Genomic DNA, 23,371 nt, shown 5'->3' with positions numbered 1-23,371 from the left:
AGGTTTATTGTCATTCAGCTCAACTGTGCTCTAACGGGATGTGACTGCGTTTGAATACTGTTGATATGAACCCAGGGTGAACTGATTTACATCAGCAAGCCAGCCACCTATTATTATTATTAAATCTTCAGTCTGCTCTGCATTTCTACTTTCTAGGTGGGTTTTAGGCTCATTCTCATTGCTTGGTAGCTCTTAGGTTAAAGACAGTGCTGCTGATTGTGAGTCAAGTGAGGCATTCTGCCATGGAGTTAACTTACGAGTTTAAGAGTTCATGTTCAGTACCTGTTTGGGCTCATGTATGTTTGGCTAGTGGGTTGACCTTAGTTTTCTGACTTATTTTTGAGAACTAAAGACTATAGTAGATGTTAATTTCTTGTCCTGTAGTCTCCTTCCTCCTATCTGTGAAATAAGTTATGTGGCTCCCGGTTGGTTTTCAACAAAATGAACTTGTTGCATGTTTTGAAATGCAGAGAGTACTTTGTTTGCTGAAGAAGTTTATGGCTTTTCTTCCTCAGCCAAGGTATGGAATCGGTTGTGAAACTTGTCCAGTTTCATGTAGGACTTTGTCCTGTACCCCTTGTAAAGCTATAGCTTTACTTTTCATGTGCCCCCCAGCAAGTATATCATCACTGATTCTTATTTGTATGGGTGAGAAAACCCAACCTGTTGTGTAAGTTATTTTATCCGTTTGTACCTTGTACTTGCTGTTCAGTGCAGCTGGACTTCACTGTCTGGTGTTCCTCTGTTAAGGAAGAAACTGTCAACTGGGTTGAAGAGTTAATCTGCAACATCAAAGCTGAACTTTTTCTTTGGCCAGAAAGTATACACTAAGTTACCAGGTGAGGTAATACTTGAATTGGTGTTGACTTAATGGACTTCTTTCCCCGTACCTGACTGATAAGTGTTAGTATCCCAAACCGGACCGTGCTTCAATCTTTATTTCCATGTTGCCTGAGCCATCACTTAGTGAGAGCTGTCAGCAAAGTCGGAGCCGCCGTGTACTGGAGTGAAGCCATGCAGTGCCAGCTTGTATTCTCTCTGTTCCTGTCTCATAATGAAGCCAATGGCAGTGCCAGTGAAGAGAGGTGAACGTGCATGCTTGAACCAGTGTTTATGTTGGACTGGTTCCTGCAATCTGTTTTCATTTCAACTGTGCTGCTGCTGTGTAAAAAGCCTTGAAGATGATAATTATTTTTGTTGGCATACCATAACACATCAATATGTTCAGTGCGAATCGCCAGCAAGGACTTTTTTTTCTCTTTAATAAATGTTGCTTAAAGTTTGAAGCTATTCCCTTATCCCCTTCTGCTTTATTTATCTTGTCACCAAGTTGACAGCAGCACAGTTCTGCTAAGGCAGAAGGTGAGGACTAGCTGTAATTGTGGGCTATAAGATTGTGGATCCCAGCTCATCTGGCAGAACCGAGCTACTGCCAAATGTTTCACAGCCTCATCCAGTCCTCCTTTTATAACACCCAAGGAGACCACAGGCCATGCTCCTACATGCATCTTGCCATCTGACACTCCTTCTTATGGATGCACTTCATGGGAATCTGACATCTAATGGGTTGCCATATAGCGTCCCACCTTCAGCATTGATTTGGACACTTGCATTAATGCTGCCATGTGAGTTCCTGAAAAAGTCCTAAAAGCAAGCCCTCATTCACAGTCAGGGCTCTGGGTTGGAGATGCTGTGAAGCTACCCAGGGTGGAAGTCTGGAGGCTGCAGGAAGGGGAGATGTTCTTGTCCCATGTGGCTACTCTGATGTCAGGCAGCCCACGGTGACAGCATTTCTGTGCATCCTTTGCCTGTGGCAAACTCCGTGGTAGACTTTACTTACTCTACAGGAAAGGAAAGTGAAATGCAGCTTCTTTGACTTGTACCTGCCTCAGGGTTTAGGATATGCACGTGGCCCAATTACTGCAATGTAGTGCCTGGCACTGTGAGTGCATTTGCCAGAGCTCAGCCCTATTCCTTAGCACAAGTGACAGGTACCTGTCTGTGATGCTTTGGCTCTGTAACTTCTTTTATTACTTCAGTTTTTATGCTTTTTTCTAAAGTTGTTTCATTTTATAAGTGCTTTTCCACAATGATTTTGAACTCTTCGCTTGCTTTGATTTGTCTGCACTTGTAAACTTCCAAAATGTAATGGAATTAAAACAGTCTTTTACTTCAGTTTTCTGCTGTGTCACATTAACCATTCAGCAGTTAGGCAAATGAAGTGATGGGGAGAATAAGCAGCATCTCTTAATAAGTTACTCATTAAAACAGTACAGGGAGACAGCAGTTCTGATTACTGATGATTTTAGTGACAGAAGGCTCATTCAACTAATGAAATTCATAAAATCTTGGATCAAAATCCTATCTCTGACCTCTAGGTGTGAAATGCAAAACAATCAACATTACTGTGCTTGTGCAATGACTTTGGAATAGATTGGTTTAATGACAGGCAGTGATGGGAACAATACAGAGAATTTTCTGGTCATGCTGTTCTTGTTTTCAATGTACTGCATCAAAAGCATCTTTAGCCATCCAGAGAATCAGCTGATTTTAGATAAGATGTTTCTTTGCCTTAATCCTGTAGAAAATAATGCTATAAATCTTTGTTTTAGCAGGGATGTACTGTGAGTTGGGCTGGACATGACATCCATTGTAAAATAGCCTGAAAATGCCTTTGCATAGGGTATATCAGGTTGTGCGTCAAACTCGGGCTTAAATCCTTTTTCTAGTGAATTAAACAAATAAAAGACTTCTGTCTTATCTACAAATCCTCTATTTTTGCCTCTATATTCTGCGACTCTTCTATTTTAAACATCTTCACATGGCATCTGTTCAAATAACTGCTGAACTTGAGTGTGTGCTGAATTTGTGTTGCATTCCCACTTCTTGCTCTTGTCAAGCTGGACCCTGGACCCTCCTCTCAGTGCTTCCTGTCATCTATGCTTAGAAAAGAGAAGACCTTACATAGCCTTCAATGTAGGAAGAGTATTTTCAGTGTTGTGCTGCAGTGCTTGCCAACAGGTCTCTGTAATGCAGACAACTGGATGTGATGGAGACTATCTGGAATTGAAATAGGTGTTATTTATATGTAGCAGGAGTTGCCCATTTTAGGGAAATGGTGGTGTTTGCTTTCAAACTGGGCGATCCGACAGTGTTGCTGCAGAGCTGAAGGCACCTGACATCTCTTACCAAGGAGATGGTGGTTCTCATTTCTCAGATGGTTCCTCTCATTTCTGAGATCACACTGAGCCAAGTGCTGTGGGGCTGCCAAGGGGAAATTAGGCAAGAGGCGTACATTCCTGAATAAGTAGGGCAATTAGAGCTTTGAGACCATGGCTGTATCAGTTGAGCATCTCCTGGAAGTGGGGCTAGATGATGTCTGCTTGAAGCAAGCCAGGGTGGAAGTCTGGAGCCTGCAGGAAGGGGAGATGATGTTGTTCCACGTGGATACTCTGCTGCCATGTCTAGCTCCCTCCAGAGTAAAGTCTCTTGGGAGGTCCTGGTCCCAGCTCTGTCTGGAAGCGACTTTAGTTTATCTTCAACAAAACTACTTTCAAGTTGTAATTTCCCTAGCAAAATGCACCCAGGCTGGCTTTTCACGTTTCCTGTGTGTGTTGACAGCCCCTTCCTGCTCCATGCTGCTGCTTTTTCACTTCCTTCCCAAAAGACCCTTCAAATTTCAACAAAGAGCAAGGTTACAGTCAAGCTTTGGGCTCTCCAGGTTGGTTATGAGGTTGTGTGGGTCCCTGAAGGCTCAGGCGATTGACGCGGCTATTGCTGAGCAGCTGATAGGACACACCAGGATCTCCATGTCTGTTTCCCATGTGGAACCCATGCTAAACCCAGGTTAATCCCTGCCAAACCATTGATGGCATGCCAGCAAAGAACACATCTCCTTGTCTCTTCTCCCAGGTGGTAGCAAACGCTGTGGCTGCCCTGTCGGAAATCAGCGAATCACATCCCAACAGCAACCTGCTGGATTTGAACCCTCAGAACATCAACAAGCTACTGACAGCTTTAAATGAGTGCACAGAGTGGGGCCAGATCTTCATCCTGGACTGTCTGTCCAACTACAACCCCAAGGATGATCGTGAAGCTCAGAGGTATGGTTGTTCATGCTCTTAGCATGGGCCACTTGGGGTTATTTGGTCACTTGCAGGCTTCTGCAGTGTTAGAACTCTGAAAAGGGCTTGTGATAACAGGGGATTCTGTTGAGATCTGTAGCAGGACAATTAAGACTTGAAGTAGAAGAGCTTTAAAAGGGAAGCAACTTTTGGTAGATTGGGCTGATGCTGGAAACCTGCTCTCCCCTTTGCAGAACCACTTTCTCTGCTTGTCAGTAGCTTTTTTTCCCTTTTTCCATTTAAAAGTCTAGTTCTTAGGGGAACTGGTGCTGCTAAGAAGGGATCAGCCCAAGACCAAGCCTGTAACAATCGCAACACTGTTTTGGAGGATTTTCTGGTTTAAAGCAAAGCTCTCAAATCTAGTTTTGCTACTTTGAGAGGCAAGAAGCTGTTATAAGTTTAGGGACTTCCAGAGTACTATAGGGCTGAGACTGTAATGTTGTTTCCAACTAAAAACTAGTCTGTGATAGAACTGAAAATGAAGGTAAGAAATTATTTTTCTTTTCACTCCAAATTTATCCTTGTGCTTTTACCTTTAGCTGCAATGACTAAACTGAAATACAAAGAGCTTAGGGTTTAGGAACTAGAGTGTTAATTCGTGCACTTCAGGCCTCCTCATCTTTGTCCAGAGTCATAAAAAGTCCGATTCTGTACCCAAAAGAACAAGGAACCAGCAAGAAAAAAATACTTGGAACAGGTATTCACTATTCTTCATCTATTTCATGTGGGTGATGTGAGGAGTGGAGGGGGAGGAAGGGGCACAAACCCACATGCAAAATCCTGGGCAGGCCTTTTCAAATTTGACATGTATCTTCATTAACTGTGTTTTTGAGGCACAGCAGATAATCCACTTCTCTAAAAAAGCCTGCCAGTCGTGCTAGGTTTTCTTTCTTCCCACCTCCCTCCCCGTGTGTTCTGTTTCTGTGCCAGAAACAGCTATTAATGAGTGCTAGAAACCTGCAGAGATCTCCAGGGTGTCAGGCCAGTATTATCCCGGCTTTGTCAGAAAAGGACCACCAGTTTGAACAACTGTGAACATGTCCCAGTTCCTCATCAGTAATTCCTCTGAAGTGGTGTAAGAAACTGGATGGGCAGTAACTACTTTTGCTCCTTTGTGTGGAGTTTGACTCTCAGAGCCTGCCTTTATTTCAGAGGAGAAAGATAGCACCTGGTTTTAAATAGCTTTCTCCTTTACAGCAAGGCTGGTGTCATTACCCCTGTGCATGAGGAAACCGAGGCACAGAGAGGTGAAGCAGCTTTGCATGCCAGGCGACCTTGGGCAGAGGCAGCTGGGGGCTGCCCCCACCTCTGACTTAAACTCCTCTGCTCTTCACCAGCCATGCTGCTTCCCTTCCAGGGTGGCTGAAAAGAAATCTTTCAGGGAAAGAAACTTCAGGAGGCACAGATGGGAATAAGATTGTTCTGGGTTAGCAATATGCAGGAGGGGGTGGGAAGAAACTTGACAGATGCTGTAAGAAAGACCATATGAACCCAAACTTCCTTTCTGCTTGGGATGGCTTGTTTAGGATGCTGTTGATTTATAGGATCCACTGAGGCAGGTGGTGAAGCTGAGACTTGGGGGTGGTATTTAGGTCACTCTTTCCCTGTATCTTTAGTGGAACAGAAACCTAGTTTTGCAGAAACAAATGGTTGAAATGGCAGCAGCCCCCCAAGCAAACCAAAAGTGTGTAACACCTCTGGATCATTATATGGGGGCTAAAGTGTTTTTCTGATAGTTAAAGTTGTATTTGTAAGTGACAGACAAGATCACAGAAATAGAGAATACCACTAGGCAAAGGCAGAAAGCACTAATAATTGAACGTGTCTCGGGACTGGAATGCTGAGAGCTGGAAGAGTTCCTGAGCTTACTGTGACAGGAGAGAAACTTGAAGCTGTGAGAGTAGTTCTTTGCTTCCTGCTGTGTTCAGGAAAACAGGACTTTGCTTGTTCTCTGCGAACAAAACCAAATCAAAGGAGAGTCTGAGAAGCTGTCCTCAGCCATGTACAGTCTCCTAAATTCAGATAAGCTCTCAAAATACCCGACATTCTGAAATACATCTTTTACTCCTCTGTCTCCAGCATTTGTGAAAGGGTGACTCCTCGGCTGTCTCACGCCAACTCTGCAGTGGTGCTGTCAGCAGTGAAGGTCTTGATGAAGTTCCTGGAACTTCTTCCCAAGGATTCTGACTATTACAACATGCTGCTAAAGAAGCTTGCCCCTCCGCTGGTGACCCTGCTGTCTGGAGAGCCCGAAGTTCAGTATGTTGCCCTAAGGAACATCAACTTGATCGTGCAGAAAAGGTAAAGCCTCATGGGCTGTTATTCCTGGGTTGCCGAAGGGCATCTGGTTATCTCAGACCTTCAGATAGTTCCACATGCACAGAACTTCATTGAATTTAGGCTCGGATCCCTTGAGGGACATGTTAAACTGTTTCCTGACTCTGATAGACTGAATTAATTCTTTCAGCAGCATATATGTGATACCGGTATCATATAGTATTTCTTTATCTGCCCCTCTCACCACCACCTTTTAAGAGCAGTAAGAACTGCCCTCTCATTAGCCTGTAAACCAGATTGCAAATAGGAAGGAGGTTGTAACTGTACAGTTCGTGGTGACCTGCAGAAACTTAATGTGCTTATGCTATTATCTTCAGCATAATAAGAAGAACCAGGCTGCTGACATACTGATGTACAGTGGGTTGTTTTTTTTTCCACCAGTTTACTCCCACATGCATGTTTAAATACTGTTGTTCCTTGCTGGAAAGATGAAATAGGTTGAGTAGCACTTTATGATTGTATTCAGGGCAGAGTTACTGTGCACAGGCATCTGGCAAGTGAAAGCAGCAAATGAGTTTGTAGGTGGGTTATGCATTAAGATAAGGATGTTATTCTTTCACTGAAAACACTGTCATCCACTGACTGACTGCAGTGGTTGGCTCAGCAGTTCAAATGGAGGAAGTAGAGATGTAGGCAGAGTTAGAGACTTGAATTCTGCATTTTGTATCTAAACAATCTTTTGCTCCAGCCTTTTAACTTTATTCAGATTGTTGTTCTCGTGTGTTTACATGTGCTGGACACAAAGTGACACCATCCTGTTTCTCAGTAAATGTTTGGGTAGATTTCTAAACAAAACATACCTGTGGTTAGGGTTGAGCCTCTTGTTTTTACCAGTCTTGAGTGAAACAATGCTATGTTCCCTCCAGGCCTGAAATTCTGAAGCAGGAAATCAAGGTGTTCTTTGTGAAGTACAATGATCCCATCTATGTTAAACTGGAGAAACTGGACATCATGATCCGCCTGGCTTCTCAAGCAAACATTGCCCAGGTCAGCTGAGGAAATCCTGATGTGTTCTGCCTGTGTTCTGGGCTTGAAAACCCTCTTGTGGTCCTTGCATAAGCATGTGTGCAACCACCTCCTGGTGTGGTCCTGCCTTTTAGGCATCACTGTCCATGGTATAGTGCTCTTTGCAGCTACTTAAGGGAGGTGGTGGAGTTTTCTCCACAGTTAAGATGTTAATAGAATGGTATGTCTTACATCATGACCGTTAGGTAGATCTTGTTTTATAAGGAGAGCTGACTTCTCCTGTCAAATGGGTTGCTGCTAGTTTTGAGGTTGGAGTGAGAGGCTTCTTTCAGGTAAGAGGTGTACCTGTAACAGTGACATTCAGAACGGCCCAGCATTACTGAAGTCTGAATTTCAAGAGTATTAGTTAAATTGTTAAACACTTGCACAGATGCTTGTCAGAGCTAAAATAAAGGTTATTTTGCTTAACTTGCTTCCAGAGTGGAAATAGCACAAAGCTAAAGCTAAACTGAATTGAGGCTGCTTTACAGTATGTAGATTCTCCTTGGATTTGTTGTTGGTTTAATCCAAATTCCTTTCTTAAAGGAACTGTTCTCGAGTGCAACCCTGGCCACAAGACCTAACACTAATGCAGAATGATTAATGCCTGTGGTTAGTGCTATTATTGTTCTGTCCTAATTGTCACAGAGCAATTTCATTTAATGTGACATTTTTAAGCAGCTCTTTCCTCTGCTCTTTCTTGGAGCAGAGCGAGGTAATTCACACACCTTTTGTGCTGGGGACATAGAAAACCTCTTAAAAATCAGCTTCCCTGAGAAATCTATTCAGAATTTTCTATTTATTCTTGGTAGGCTCCATAGCAATTTTAATGCATAATGTTTCAGTAATGCAGGTTGTTTGGATGAAAGGCAGTGGTGTCTGGAGGGCAGAGTCTGGGACTGGTATCTGCAGACTAATGAATGAATCTCTTCCTGGTTCTAAAGAGGCATTCCTAAAAGCAACCTAAGCTTCACCAGAAATGAGACCCAAGGAGAGCAGGCTTCTATCCACATCCTCCCTGTGCAGCTTCAAGGCTCTTCATCTCCATGCCCATTCTAGACCAAGGCAGCAGACAAGTTGTATCCAAGTTACTCAGACTCGAGCAGTATTTGAAAAGCATAAGCTATAAACCTGGGTGCTCTAAGTCCTGTGCAACAGAGATCAGCCAAGGAAATAAGAAAACTTCAAAACACAGGTGTCCTGTTTACTACTGCAGATGTATTCATCTGCAGTCTGGCCCTTCAAGACCTCTTTATTTTATCATTGCTTGGGGCAATTTGCATTGACTATAGATTTTTCAACCCACTGTCTCACTCTGTGCTGCTCACCTCTCCCTTGCATCCATTTGTGACATCATGGTGAAATCTCTCATGTTGTGTTTGACAAAAGAAACAGACACAAATGAGATTTTGAGGGAATATGAATTGTGCGCAGTCTTTTTAAAAATCATTTAATCTAAGCAAAGTCATTTGTTTAAGATAAAGCAGCTTTTTAGTTAGTGGTCTGTAAGATCCCAGCAGGTCCTGCTTTAAGCCCGTGTTCAGTTTCCATTAGCAAAAAAACCTTAAGAGGAGAAATATCTTCACGCTGTCATTAATCTCTCTATAGGTGTTCCAGGGTGTCACCAGATCTCCTCTGCATCATCCTCCTTTTGGATCCAGTAGGGATCCAGAGGTTCATCTCAGCACAGAAGAGATCAAAAATGATTGTTGCTGAGAGCTTTGCATACAGTGAATGTAGAACAATAAGTACATGTATGGATGTGACCCCAACTTCACTGTATTTTCAGTGTAAGAAAGAATAGCAACATTTAAGTTTGACAGGGCTGATTTTGTCCCCAGCTTTTTATTCAGGAGAATTTGAAAATAATCCAGGCTGAGCCATCCTTTAACTCTGGATCACTCTTGCTGCCTGATCCAAACCGATGGGTTTCAGAGAGGGAGATCGATTGCAGAGTTTGACTGTGTTAGCTTTGGATGTGTGTGGCTAGCTGTGGAAATGTGCATCCTGCTTGCATTCTCCTATTCAAGCAGCATCCCTTGTCAGTGGGATGTTCTCTCTGTGTGACCCCAGGGACTCACATTGGTGCATTTGCTTTGCAGGTCCTGGCAGAGCTCAAGGAATACGCTACTGAGGTGGACGTTGACTTCGTGCGCAAGGCTGTCAGGGCAATTGGGCGCTGTGCTATCAAAGTTGAGGCAAGTATCTGATCCTTGAGGTTTTCTGTGATTCTCTGACTTCAAAAACAATAACGGGCTTTGTCATCTTGTTTCCACATTACACAAAGTTTCTTTACTCCTGTGTTGGTAATCGAGTGACCTGGATGTGTCATGCTCATTCTGATCAGTAGCTGGTGAGCTCCAGTTGAGAACATTGCAGAAGGGTGGTGTGCTCCTCTCAGACCTCAGCTTGCAGGCAGAGCGAGGCAGCTAAATCATCCCTCATGGAATATTTTATTGCACTGGCTTCAGTGGAACAATGACCACTTACCCATGAGGGACCTCCTTTAATAGCTGTGGCCTGACCTTTTGAATGGGGAAGGAGAAGAGATTGTGCAGAGGAACTCAGTATTATGAAACACTTTGTTCCCCCATATTTCAGCTGGATAGAACACATGCACAGAATTACAGAGATTTGGGGCACTTAAGTGCAATTTGCACAAACATAGAGTGACTCTGCTTATCTAGTGTTACAGGTCCATATAGCTTGTAGCTTCGTTTGGAGTGTGCTCTTTAGCCTAGATGCTTATGCACATAAGTTGCCGAGAACCTCTGCAGTTATCCGAAACAGCAGTCTGCAATGTCCTCTGCCAGTTGAACATCCACCAAAAATAGAACATTTTTTTAGTGATATCCCTGTTAATTTCCCTGTAAATGAGTCTGGTATGCCTGACAGGAGCTCAGAAAGCCTGTGAGGAGAGGGAAGACTTATGCTGTGGTGTTAGTGCTTCGCAGTAAACTGATAACCGAGTGCAAAATGTCACATAAGCCGTCTAATTTCAGCTGAGCTCATTTAGCTTTTGCTAAAGTGTGTTCCCAGGAGCATTGCTTGACAGCAGATTTAAATAAAAACCTAATCATGCCTGGCTGAGTATGGTGTCAGTGCACAGGTTTCTCTGGTTCCAGCTAAGCTACTGTAAGGCTGTGTAAAGAGGACACCAGCTGCTGACCTCTTGAGAGAATTGACTGCCCATGCAGCCTTCTCTTCCTTCCTTCAGCAATTCAAGGCTTATCACTGCCATGGGCTTTCTTTTAAGCATGGCCCAATAGAGCAGGTGATCACTGCCTCTGTTTCTTGTCTGCAGTTCAAAATACCAGAGTGCTCTTTCCATGTTGTGTGCAGGCAGGAGGCTGAGTGCATGGAGCCGCAGGAGTCACAGTAGATCCTCTTGAGCATGGAAGAGGGCTTCTGACAAGTTAGAAGAAGCTGGTGGCAGCTCTTTTTGTAGCAGTGGTTGTGCTGGGGACTGGGAGTTGGCTTTAGTTCTCAGTAGGGACTTTCTTGCTAGGATCTGGTCATGTGTGTCTGTCGTAGTTTCACGTGAAAGATGGTGTATTCCTGCACTATCAAGGTGGTTTTAGAAGGGTTTACCCTTTCCTGCCCTCATTCCCTACATTGTTTCTTCCCATCCCTGGTACTATGACAGTCATATTCGGTATGCAAAGGACTAATGATAATGTCCCATCAAATTTGCAGTGACCCTCTAACTGTGTAATTGTCTCTTAGTAAGTAGCATTAACCTTAATGTTTAGCAGTGCTCCTTTGAAGACACTGCTGCTAAAGATGAGGCCTGTTTACTCCTCTGACAAGAGCCAGATTTAAAGAGGGCAAATACATAAGAACGTATTACAGTGTCCTCATGTCTGGGTTAATCCCTGTCCCCCGTGCATCTGTGTTTACCAGAGGCTGTTTGCACTGTGAGTTATGACTAATGGAAGAGCATCATCCTCTCAGCCATCAGTGTGTAAGTTCCCAAGGCTTCGAAATCTGCTTTCTGACATAGGGCACAGCCAGAGGGAGCTGTTGATGAATGAGCATTCATAGGGAACCTCAGCTCTGCTTCAAGGATCCTACCTTTTGTCTAATTGTCTCTCCTAGAAGAGTAAGACAGTAAATGATTTTGTCTGCTGCGATGTGAGCAAGTGCAGCATTACCTTTGCTGCACACAGCAGAAGTAGTGCTTGTTTGGGAAATGAAAGCAATACCTATGCTGAATAGAAAGGTTGATTGATTTTGCCCAGGCTTTAGTAGCCGTATTGTCTTGGGGCATGTTGGAACAACATCTTTTTGCATGGATAGACTAGCTCAGAGTTAGTTTGAGTATGTCTACAACAAACTGTGTGGTGTAGCTAGACTTGCATTGGTTTCCTCCATTGACAGCACTAGATGAAGTCGTCATCTGACACTTTGCTTGTAAGCAAACCAAGCATCACTCCTATGGGAAAAGGAAATGAAGTGGATGCAGTAAGAATAGTGATTCTTCTAGAGCAAAGAAGCGGCAGAAGGAGCCATATTAGAGGGGGATTTGTCTCCATTCCAGGAGATTCTGCCAGCAGCCCAGTTCTTAGAGATCATTGAGTCTCATGGCTGTGAGCGTGGTATGTGCTACTTCAATATTCTTTTAGGCTTTCATTTGCTTTCTACAGAAAAACAAAGCAATTTTGACACTGGTTGGTTGTTCTTCCTCATTCCAACTTGAGAGCTGTTCTGGTTGGGGCACTTTTTCATCAGTTTGCACAGCACTGCAGTCCCCTGAGGTGGCCACCTTCAAACAGCAATGTGTTCACAAGGGGTGGGCTGAGCTGAGATGTATTTTGTTACAGGGAAATTTTTCTAGAGGGGCTGTTCTACTGTGTATGTGCCTGCATGGCTGCTCACTTTCCAAGGGACTCATGGGCTAAAAATCAATCCTGCATATTTCAAAGTGGATGTTGTGCTGTTTCTGGAAAATTCACGCTTTGAAGTGCCTAAAGAAAAGAAAAATAAACCTTAATTTGCTTTTCCTTGAATTCTGCAGCTCTTGGGCTTTGCTAGTTGTAGACTCTGACAGGGCAGGGCTGCGTGTTGCAACTGCCCACTGTAGGTTCTGCAGAGCAGAGTTGGCTTAGGACAGGTTTACCCCAAGTGCCCCTTAAGGCCACTTGTTAAAACATCTAGTGAAAGTAGGTGAAACTGGTAAGAGAGAAAATGGCAAGCTCTGAAGCATCTGTCTTCAGGACTTTGAGTGGGGTTTGCACTGTGAGCAATGTCAGGCTGTGTGGAGTCCATGGCCAATCTCCATGAAATGGAGGAGTCTTCCAAGTCACAGGCCTCAAATCTCCTGCTGAGCAGAACAGATCAGAGCAGGCCATCGTCAAATTGCCATTTTACTGCCTCTGTAGTGGCATAGGACCTGTAAATCTGTGCTAAGGAGGGAGATGTATCATAAAACATATGATACCAGCCATAATTTTATATGATACCTCTCATTACTCTGCAACCAATTGTAGTGTGTTTGTTTCTGTTTGGTGTGAATTTCAGGGGAGAGTCCTATGCACTTTAGTGCCATTTTGCAAAGACAGAGCAAATGCTGGTTTATAGTGTGTTCTGTCTTGGCTGCTCATTGCCACTGTTTGCACTTGTAGGCTGTGTTTGTAAGACACCACAGCTAGACTCACAAGGGCAAGCAATCACCAAGAGGTTTTAGTGTCTGCGTGGCCACAGTTCAGCTCTACAAGTCTTGAGGTTTGTCCTTGAGATTTCTGCCCATTCTCAAAAAGCTGATTCCTGTGACTTAAATGCCATTTCATTCCTCCTCCTCCTGCCCAGCCTTCAAGTACTCTGAATGTGAAGGGGACTATTAGCTCACTTGAATTGAAAAATCCACCTACGTTGCTATTGTTTGTGCCCTACACTGTTTGTCTCGATGCTGAATGCTTTCTGAATGTTCTGATGGGGACTGCCTAGGCAGTGTCGTGAGCAGTCTGCTTCTCACATTAATCACCAGCTGTGTAATGAGGCTTCATATGTGCTCTGCTAATAGCCGAATCAATGTCCTTGTTTGAGACTCTCTGGTACTGGAGTTGGTTGCTCCTGTGATGTCCTGCCTCACTGTGCTATTTGGGATTAGACCTCCCTGAATTACTTGCCTCTAACTCCAGTTCTGGTTCCTGGAGCATGCCAGTTTCTAGTCCTTGTTACCTTACAGTGCCTGTGGCTGGGAATTTTGAACTAGTTAATGTAAAAGCTGCATTAGCAACAGCTGGATTACTCTTTATAGCTGTATCTTCACTTGCTGCTAATGACCTCACCCCAAAAACACTGAAGATTTTTGCTGCTGTTACTGCAGCGTGATCAACAGCATGGTTTTATCCTGCCTTCTAGCTTCCCCTGTTAAAGACACCTTCCAGCAGTCCCTGACAAAACTCTCCCCACTCTGGTTGCCACAGCTCAGGCAAGTCCAAGAGAGCTCATTTGGTGGCCTGTTTCAACTGCTAGCCAGCAAGAGGGTGTTATAAGTAGTAATGCAGGTGATGTTCTTAAGGTCTCTTGTGTGGTGATCCAGCTATCTACTGGCACAGTTGCTGCAGACGTTACTTTTGCAGGAGCTGGAGTCAGCTGGTATCTCCAGTGTAATACACAAGGTTTCTTCTGAACAAGTATATTGAGTTGGTAGCTGTGGTCCTTTTGTTTCCATCCCTGGGCCTTTTCTCATACGCTTGCCTCATTCCTCAGTATGTGCTGTGGTGTTTCTTCAGCTTGTTTTAATTGTATTGTTCTCTTCTCTCTAGCAATCTGCAGAGCGCTGTGTGAGCACACTTCTAGACCTCATCCAGACCAAGGTCAACTATGTGGTCCAGGAGGCCATCGTTGTCATCAGAGACATCTTCCGCAAGTACCCCAACAAGTATGTGAAAGTAGTATAAGGTTTTTGGAAGCCCTTGTGCGCTAACACCAGGATGGAGCAATGTAAAACCCACTCAGCATAGTTTACCAGGGCTCTGAAGCAAAGGTGGCCATTGTTCTGAAAAGCCATGTCCATTCTGATTCTAGCTCCTACTAGAGTAGGACTCAGATGTTAGCTGTAAATGAGGTATCAGCCTGGCACATTATTAGTTAGAATTGAAAGCTTTTCCTTCCCCACCTCTCCATATTCATGCTGAGTATAAGCCTTAATCAAAAGCTATAAAGCTCTAACAGAGAATGTCAAAAGGAAAATTTGACCAAGTGTACAGCACTGGGCTTCTGGTTTTGCTCATCTCCTCTGGAAGGTTTATATACAAGACCATGAAAGTTCATGGCTCTCATGGTCTGAGATCCTGGTCAGATTGTGCTGAACAAAACACTACTGGCTTTCACCATCAGGAGTTCTCTCTGACTTGGGCAGTACTCAGCTTTTTTTAAGCTGTTTCCACAGTAAGGTTTTGTCTCTTCAGCTACAGAACAACAGCAATGTCTTTCAGCAGATACTTCATGATCACCTAAAAAGTGATATGGGACCTTTGCAGGCCTCTCTGGCAATTTCTCCTGTCAGTTACAAGACAGATTACGTGCTTATTGGCTGGGATACCCACACATGGGAATAGAGGAAGCTAAATAATCAGTGTGAGGTTTAGACTGTTTTACAGCAAAGCCTTTGGGAGGTGTAATACCCAGTTTAGAGTTACCAGTCTGAAGATGCCAGTGAGGCTGCAGGATGTGATACAGACTCATAGTTTGAACTGTTGGATCAAATGTTCCCTTTAGCAAAACAGAGAGGGAGGAAGAATTCCACATCTGGGTGGTCTTGCTGATTAACAAAACTGCAAAGCTCTTGAGGATCCTGTGAGCTTGGTAAGAGAAAAAGGCAAGGAATATCTTCTGTAGTTGAGTGAAAATGCCACTTGTTGCGTACAGGTACAAGACATTGTCATTCAGTGCAGGATTCTTTGCAGAATGATGTGGGCAGAGATGAAGAAACACAAGTTGAATTCACCCCAGTAATCCGCCTGTGCTCTGACAATCCAGGTATGAAAGCATCATTGCCACTCTGTGCGAGAACCTTGATTCCCTGGATGAGCCAGATGCCAGAGCTGCGATGATCTGGATAGTGGGCGAATATGCAGAAAGGATTGACAATGCAGATGAGCTGTTGGAGAGTTTCTTGGAGGGCTTCCATGATGAAAGCACTCAGGTAAAATTGTGTTGTGCATCTTATCTGTAGTGTTTCATGCAGTGTATGTATGGGATAACTGGTAAATAACATTGCAGGGGTGAGAAAATACCTCCCACTGAAAACTTCAGTATTTGGCTAAAATAAAACTCTTGGGAGTCTGTAGACTTGTTGTGTTGTCTGTATTTCCCAAACTTCTCTTTTCGGAAGGATAAGACAGAACAGGAGGGGTTTCTAGATGTTGTATATATCTTGGGGAATAGCCCTATTAGGGACCAGAACATACAAAAGAGTGATGAGATGCATAAAAGTACAACATAAATCTCAGTGTGCTAATCTGGGACTTGTCTGTGGAAGTATTTTGCAGCAGGCAAGATTCTGAGTCTCATTGTACTGGGTTTCCCTGGCAAAGAATAGTTGTAATGCTGTTAGAAAGCACAGGACTTGAGTTTCATATCAGTAAAGGATGTTGAGACTTGGGAGACATTGCTAAAGCATGGATGAATTTTTGTGTCTGCTTCTCTCAGGTGCAGCTCACCCTCCTGACTGCTATAGTGAAGCTGTTCTTAAAAAAGCCTTCTGAGACACAGGAGCTGGTTCAGCAGGTCCTCAGCCTTGCCACACAGGTAAGCCAAGGTATTGAGTGAACCAGAGCCCTCCAGACACCATGCTGGCCTGCTGTGTGGTGTCTCCCATCTGCCAGGCAAATCAGCTTTGCAGTAAATAGGATTCAAGCATGTTCCCCTCTCTCCCAAACACACTCCATTTAAGAGCTGCTCTGTGCCTGTTACCATGCCATCTGGCATCTGCTCTCTCCTCCTTAGCTCTTGCTTCATCCTAATTCCTTCCCATTCCCCTGCCAAATGAAAAGCTAGGGACAGGGTAGAGTTATGAAGAAACCAAAATACTTTCTCCTTGAAGATGACTTGCAGCTATAACATCTGGAGCCATGACAGAGGAAAGGGCCTGGCAAAGACTTGGTTCTGTGAATAGCAAAGCTTAAGCAGTGCTATGAAAAAGAAAGAACTGACGTTTGGGTTTTTTCCTTTGTACTTGGATGCTGTCAGCCAATGTGACAGCTTTGCTGGAGGCTTTAACAGTGGGTTAAGATCCTGGATTCATTATGCATGAGGTTCTGAGTTATGAGCTCAGATCACTGCAGGCAGGGCTGGGCTTCATTTGGTAGACAGAAGTGCTGTAGCTCTGCAGGACAGTAGTGGAGATGTCATGGTGGCTGGAGTGGGTAGGACATCAGCTGGTCCTCTTACAGTCCCTGGCTGTAATGACTGGGGTAAATGTGTGATGGCATAGCCCAAAAAGAGCAAATCTGTTCCAGACCTGCTATGCCAAGTGATGAAAATAGTCCCTCAGCTCTGCTGAATGGGCTGCAATTGTTTCTGAGCAGAAAACCTGGAGTCTATCATTAGCTGGCCTTTTTGGCCCTCTTTGCTGCAACAAGCCACGGCCGTGGACTTATGAGTACTTTAACCTTTTATTCATCCCTTTGAGGGTGTTGCATTGGTCAGCAGCAAGAAATCTGTGGTCTGCTTTTCTTCCTTCAAAACCTGCTGTTAGGCAGGCTCCCAGCAATTCTTTTGAGAGGAATTGGGCCAAGGGCATGCTTTATCATTTGTCTAAGCCAACAGAAGAAAGGTACTAAGTGTTAAAACCCACTGTGCTGAGTCACAAAACACTTAATGGTACCCTAGGAATATAATAGGCGTCTGTTTTTTCTCTGTTTGTCACAAATGTTGATTCAGTCTAGCTGGTATTTTATATGAATAATAAGTCAATGTAGGATAACTGGCTGTAAAACACTAAAAAGTCCTATGCTTCAAGGTCTGATTTCTAGGTAGAGATACTGTTTTTTCACTTGAGTGGGAGAGTAATTACACGTGTGTTTCTTTCCCAGCTTAGGTATTGTTGCACTTTGAGTGTCTCTTACGGTATGTCTGCACAGCAAACTGCTGGTGTGGTTGTAGCAGGAGCCAGCTTAATCCAGCCAACACTGGTAAAAATAGCAATGAAACAGCTGGGGATGGGAGGGACACAGATGTGTAGCTGCAGTCAGGGTCCTTGGCAAGCCCATAACCTAATGGATGGCACAGAGCCATTGCTCTTGTCTGGCACGGGTGGGTAACTAGGCTAGCATGGGTTCATTGGTATGCACCACAGGTGTGCATGCAGACCCTGGGGAGCAGAGAATTGGGAGAAATGTGGAAAAGGAAGATGTGAGCCTCCTGTTCCAGTAGATTTACTAAAGTTTCAAGTCTGTTTATTTGGCTGTGGGAAGAAACAGTCAGTCTCAAATCTGTATGTGCCTGCAAGTAGATAGGAGCATATGGTCTCTCCTGTCTGCCCTTGCAGAAACCCTGCCTCCTCCTGAACTGCCTCTGCAGGCGGGATGCGGAGAGTCTTGTAGGAACTGTTAAGGCTGGAAAGTGTAAAGAGTCCACGACTCCACCATCAAACTGAAAAACAGCCCTGCAGAGGAATCTGCCTGTTGTCCCAGACGTTGTATCTAGGTCTTTACAACAAAATGAGCTTAGCATGGTCAGAGTCATTACAAAGAGAGGTTTTGCTGTGTGCCTGAGAATGTCTTGAGACAGACAGCAGAGAGGCAGGTGACAGGAGGTCAGCAGCAGTGCGAGTAAGATCATGGAGGAGGAGAAGAAATACCAAGTAGGAAGGCTAATGAGGTATATGATATGTTGCTAGAGTTTTAACAGGGGGGAAGAAGCCTCAAAAACATCTACCCTGTTATTCTGCTGACGTGGGGATTAAAAATCCCAGTTCTCGTTTCCATGAACAGTTCAAACATGTTGCACTACAACACAACACCTCCCTCTGCCTAGAACATTAGCTGCCAACTATCACCATTCACTTTGCTGCTCTGGGCAGAGCTGTTGGAAAAGCAGAGAAATAATTAGCACTTCATGCAGAGGCAGAACTGTCTGCAGTAAAACAAGGCTATTATTGACAGCTGGAGAACTGATGAAGTATCCTAACTGTGTGTCATTAGCATCTTTACATACTTCATTAGATAACTAAAAGGCGGGATTAATAAGATCTCTTTTTTTATATGAAGAATATGGCTTATTAACATCCATCCTGTAGCTCTGCAGTGTAGTTTTGTCCAGCAGTGTCCTTGGGTAAGTTGTATATTTCCAGGAATCTTGGATCATTTTGTTACAATACACATTATTGTATGTCTACTCTTAGTATGTGACTGAGTCATTTTGACCCATGTTCTTTTCTCCTATCAACAACCCGCGGAGTTCTCCTAATATTTACTGTTAATGTCAAGTGGCAGGAGAGTTTGGAAAGCACTTGAGGCCTTAAAGGGACCTTAAAGCTCACCCAGTTCCAACCCCTGCCCGGGACAGGGACACCTTCCACTAGAGCAGGTTGCTCCAAGCCCCTGTGTCCAACCTGGCCTTGAGCACTGCCAGGGATGGGGCAGCCACAGCTTCTCTGGGCACCCTGGGCCAGCGCCTCAGCACCCTCACAGGGAAGAACTTCTGCCTAAGATCTCCATCTCCCTTCTGTCAGTTTAAAGCCCTTCCCCCTTGTCCTGTCCCTGCAGGCCTTTGTCAAAAGCCTCTCTCCAGCTTTCTCAGGGGTTTTGCTTCCTGAGCAGCTGAGCAGGAGGCTAGGCATTAATACTTTGGTTCTCATTTCTTGTTTTGGGATGTTCATCACAACAAGCAGTTCATAACATCACTCTGAAAGTGGTGACTGGGTAGTTGGGGGGGTTTTAATCCAAAAAAATGAAGTTATAACAGGCATTAGTCTGTTTCAGACTGACTGATGTATTGCTTTGTCTCAGGATTCCGACAACCCAGACCTGCGGGATCGGGGCTACATCTACTGGCGCCTTCTTTCCACCGATCCAGTGACTGCCAAAGAAGTGGTCCTCTCAGAAAAGCCACTTATTTCTGAAGAGACTGATCTGATTGAACCCACCCTGCTAGATGAGTTGATCTGCCATATCGGGTCTCTGGCTTCCGTGTACCACAAACCACCCAACGCTTTTGTGGAGGGGAGCCATGGGATCCACCGCAAACACTTGCCAATTCACCATGGAAGGTAAGCTGAGGGCAACCATGGTGATAATGGGCAGGATTGGTTGTTTCTTTCTAGCAAATAGTCCAAAAGATGCAAAGATCTTTTTTTAACACTGTAGTGGGTTTTTTTACTGATGTCATTCAGGTCATTCAAGGGGCTATTTCAGTGTAAAATTTAATCCTGGATATGTAGCTTCTGAGTTCCTGGGTCAGAAGACAGAGGAAGTATCCAAGTTCTTCTGTGAGGAGAAGCTGTGATGTTTTTTGAGAAGACACTGGCTATAAGCCCTCTTGGCATGAGAGTTTGAATAAAAAAGCAGAAACTTTGGATAACTGGCGGAAGTGTCTCCTCCAGTAGGAGGGTGACTGTGGTTAAAACCCAGCATCTTTCAGAAGGATACACTTCACTGATTTTGTAAGAGCTTTTGCTTCAACAACAGCACAGCTTTACAAGCCTCAGTTGTGTAGAGTAATACTAGTTTCCTGGAACAGGCAAGTACAAGGATCCTTTGCTGTTGGAATATAAAATGAGGAAGGACTGGTAAAACTACCTTTCTCACTTGGTGCCTATAAAGCAAGGGGAGTCTAAAAGCCGTCTAAGCCCCGTCATTGAAAACTGTTTGGGCTTAGAAGATGTCTAGACTGATGTGGTTCTGTCTAACCTTTGGGGGAAAATGCTTTGGCTTATTGTCTGGAGCTTTAATACTTCCCCATGATCACAGTCCTAGAAGTGGGTTAGATCTGCAAGAGCAGGCAGTACCATAGTCCTGGGCTGCAGCGATGTTGCTGTTGAGCCTTTTCCCATGGTTCCTGATTCAGGTAAGCAGTGCTATTTGCACTAATGGCATTAAATACAAATGTAAGTGTGCTTTACAGCAGGAGGCAAAGTATCCAGTATTACCTCTTAATATTCCCAAAGTGACATTTGGAGTGCTATTTTTTGCTGTTGTGCTGATAAATCAGTGTGCAATGCTGCTCCTTTTCTATTTTCTGACACCACTTCTCTACTATTCTTAGCAACTAAAGCTATTTCTGTAATGACTAGCTTTGGGAAGCCGAGCTGTTTTCTCCCTGCCTATGAAATCAAGTCTGGCTTCACTGTGACCCAGGACCAGCAAGCACAAGTCTACCAGTCGGACAAGAAAAGCAGCGGATGCTCTCTGTAGCTGCTTCTTGTAGTCAAAGAGTTGCCTTCAGTAGCAAAATGAGCTGGGGTGGGGGTAGCTTTGGTCTTTGGTGTTACCAGCCTTCCTGTACACCGTTGTTTCAGGTCACTACAGAAGCTAATGTTTTCAGGGGGTTTAGTCAGCTCAAGGAATTCAGGTTTTGCAAGGAGCAGTCTTTCTACAAGCTTCTTGCTTATACTGTGTACGTGGTTGGACTCCCGTAGTTCATGCTCAGACAGTCTGATGACCTTAAATCTTTTCTGACTGTAGCAGTATTGTACATTGCCCTGGTGGTGTTTACTACTACATTATCCATTACTTCAACATAAAACCTTCAGGCCTCAGTCAGCAGTGGCAAGCTGGGAAAGGCCTGAAAGGTGCTCAGCGGAGCACGCTGCATACTGATGCAGTGCTCTAGCCTGTTTGGAAAGTTAAAAAAGAGTGGTGTTACTTAATGGCACGCCTCATAAAGAGGCCCCTGGTGTGGGTTTCTGCTTTACTATTAGTAAAAAGACAGTGAAACTTTACAAGCTGATGCCAAGCTGATGTTATGACCTCTGTATACCAAACTGCCCCTTTCAGCCATGAAAACTACAGTGAGCAGCTCCACAGGAGCGTGGTTGTGGGAGCCTGGATTTGGGTATCCAGTATGATTTTACTGAATACCAAGAAACTGGGTTGCCTCTTTCTAGTGCTGAATATGCATGAAAAGATACATGAAGATCTGTTAGTTTTAGGCAAGTTGAGGGTGTCCAGTGAAAGATAACCACCTCATCTCGCTAATTTGGAGTTACCTTCATTACTTTTGCACTCTGGTAATGACCATTCTTGTGGCTGACCTGTCTGTTAGAGACTGAGATTTTCCTTCAGATTGCACAGTGAGATAGGGGCGGAAGCATGGAATTTTGGAGATGTCCACAATGGATGTGGCTTAAGAGAATCAAGACAGCATTGTGTTGAGTAGATGGACAGAAGTAGCTACGTGAGTGGTGCTTTCCTGGGTGTAAACCTAGGAGGAGTTAGTTATGGTTGGCAGAATACTACATACACTGCATTTTGATTTCATTTCATTTTCATTCAATGTAGGAGAAGTTCCTTTCAGCTTATGTGAAGACCCACTGAGCAGCTCACAGATGGTGAGATGTTCCTGCCTTTTCAGTGAGCCCAAGTGTCATAGAGCTGCAGATGAATCCTAAAGCTGGGGGAGAAATCTCCTGATTGCTTGGAAGTGTTTTTTCATGTGATGGCCCCCACTACCCCTGCTCAGCTGTAATGCAGCTGAGAAGTCTGGGGAGATGTTTGCAGAGCTCCTGGGAGAGGGGGAGTCTTGGGTAGGAGTCCCCATTCCCACACAGGCTATTTTTGATTCTGGTCAGGCTGTGCATCCCTTGTGGCACCCAACATCTGGAACCCTTGGGGGGCTGAACTCATAGGAGGGCCCAATTTCCAGCTCATGTGGGCAAATCCAGCCGCTAGCCACTGCCCAAGATTATAAGGGAGAAATATCAAGTCTTTTTACCCTTTATAACCCATATATTCTTTATTCATATTTTTTCTCTCAAAGAAAATGCAAAGTTGTTTATACAAATCTCTTCGAAGAGCAATAGAAGGCTTTTGGTGCTTTTGTTTTTTAATACAAACTGACTTAGCTTTGTCCTTTCCTAATTTCTTGTTGGGCTTCGGGGCAGCTGCAGTTACACAAGACCTTGAAGGATTGCTTTATCTCCATCAGAAGAAGGATGAGTAAGTGTTGAAGAGGTGTAGTGTTAAAGGGATTATATACTGGGAACGAACCAAGTGTGTGCACTACCGGCTTGTAATGTGCCTCTGCTCATACATGCTGTTCTTCCCTGTTCTCAGGTTGGGGGTGGGAGTGCATCACGGTAACCACTTGCTCTTCAAAACTATTTTAGCTAGTTGTTCAGCATACTCAGAAGTCTCCCTGCTGAAGGCAGAAGCAGAAAAGACAACTAATATTAGTCTTATTAGGGGCCTAAAGCTTTTAATGCAAAGAAGCTTGCAACCCTTTCCGTCGCTGCCTGGTAGCTAATTCATTCTGCAGTCCTTGTGCTGCATCTTTTCCCCTTTGCACTGAAGCTGGGAGCAGCTTCTATGCTGTTGCTAAAGCTTTTCCCTCACTAACTGATTAAGGACAAGGAAGAGAGTTGTGGCTACTCAAAATCAGGAGCTTGCAGTCCTTAACAGAAGAGTCCCAGCATTAAAACACTTTGTCAGGACACTCATTCCCTTGTCATTTGCGTGCAATTACCTGTTGGCTGCATCTGCAGTAACATGAGGTAGAAATAATTTTGTCAGTTACTGCTGGCAACAGGATAAAAAAAGTAGATGTTAAGGGAGCTAAAATATTAGTGTCTCTGGATTTAAAGAATAAATACATTGTAATGAGATCTCCAGGAGCTACAGTCAGTCATAGTTGGGGTTTTTTCTCTCCTTGCTATAAAATTCAGTGGCAAGTGAATATAAAAGGTAGCCAGACTGCACATGATGAGAAGTTTTGGAAGCTGTATATCAAACATTTCT

General features: G+C 44.1%; 1 protein-coding gene across 4 annotated transcripts in view; it reads left to right on the top strand.

The window, feature by feature from the left end:
• Positions 1-23,371, top strand: part of AP2B1 (adaptor related protein complex 2 subunit beta 1) — a 77,674-nt gene that overhangs the window by 17,516 nt on the left and 36,787 nt on the right. For all 4 annotated transcript variants that reach the window (XM_030472221.1, XM_030472223.1, XM_030472219.1 and 1 more), the window contains exons 6-13: positions 3,913-4,103; positions 6,204-6,425; positions 7,328-7,448; positions 9,569-9,664; positions 14,237-14,352; positions 15,453-15,618; positions 16,125-16,223; positions 19,427-19,686. In XM_030472221.1, the coding sequence (XP_030328081.1) occupies positions 3,913-4,103; positions 6,204-6,425; positions 7,328-7,448; positions 9,569-9,664; positions 14,237-14,352; positions 15,453-15,618; positions 16,125-16,223; positions 19,427-19,686 (1,271 nt within the window). The remainder of the gene's footprint in view (positions 1-3,912; positions 4,104-6,203; positions 6,426-7,327; positions 7,449-9,568; positions 9,665-14,236; positions 14,353-15,452; positions 15,619-16,124; positions 16,224-19,426; positions 19,687-23,371) is intronic.

The sequence above is a fragment of the Strigops habroptila genome, assembly GCF_004027225.2.
Source record: "Strigops habroptila isolate Jane chromosome 13 unlocalized genomic scaffold, bStrHab1.2.pri S16, whole genome shotgun sequence".
Classification (NCBI taxonomy): domain Eukaryota; kingdom Metazoa; phylum Chordata; class Aves; order Psittaciformes; family Psittacidae; genus Strigops; species Strigops habroptila.
Note: the sequence above shows the minus strand (reverse complement) of the source record. Positions and strands in the feature narration are given on the sequence as shown.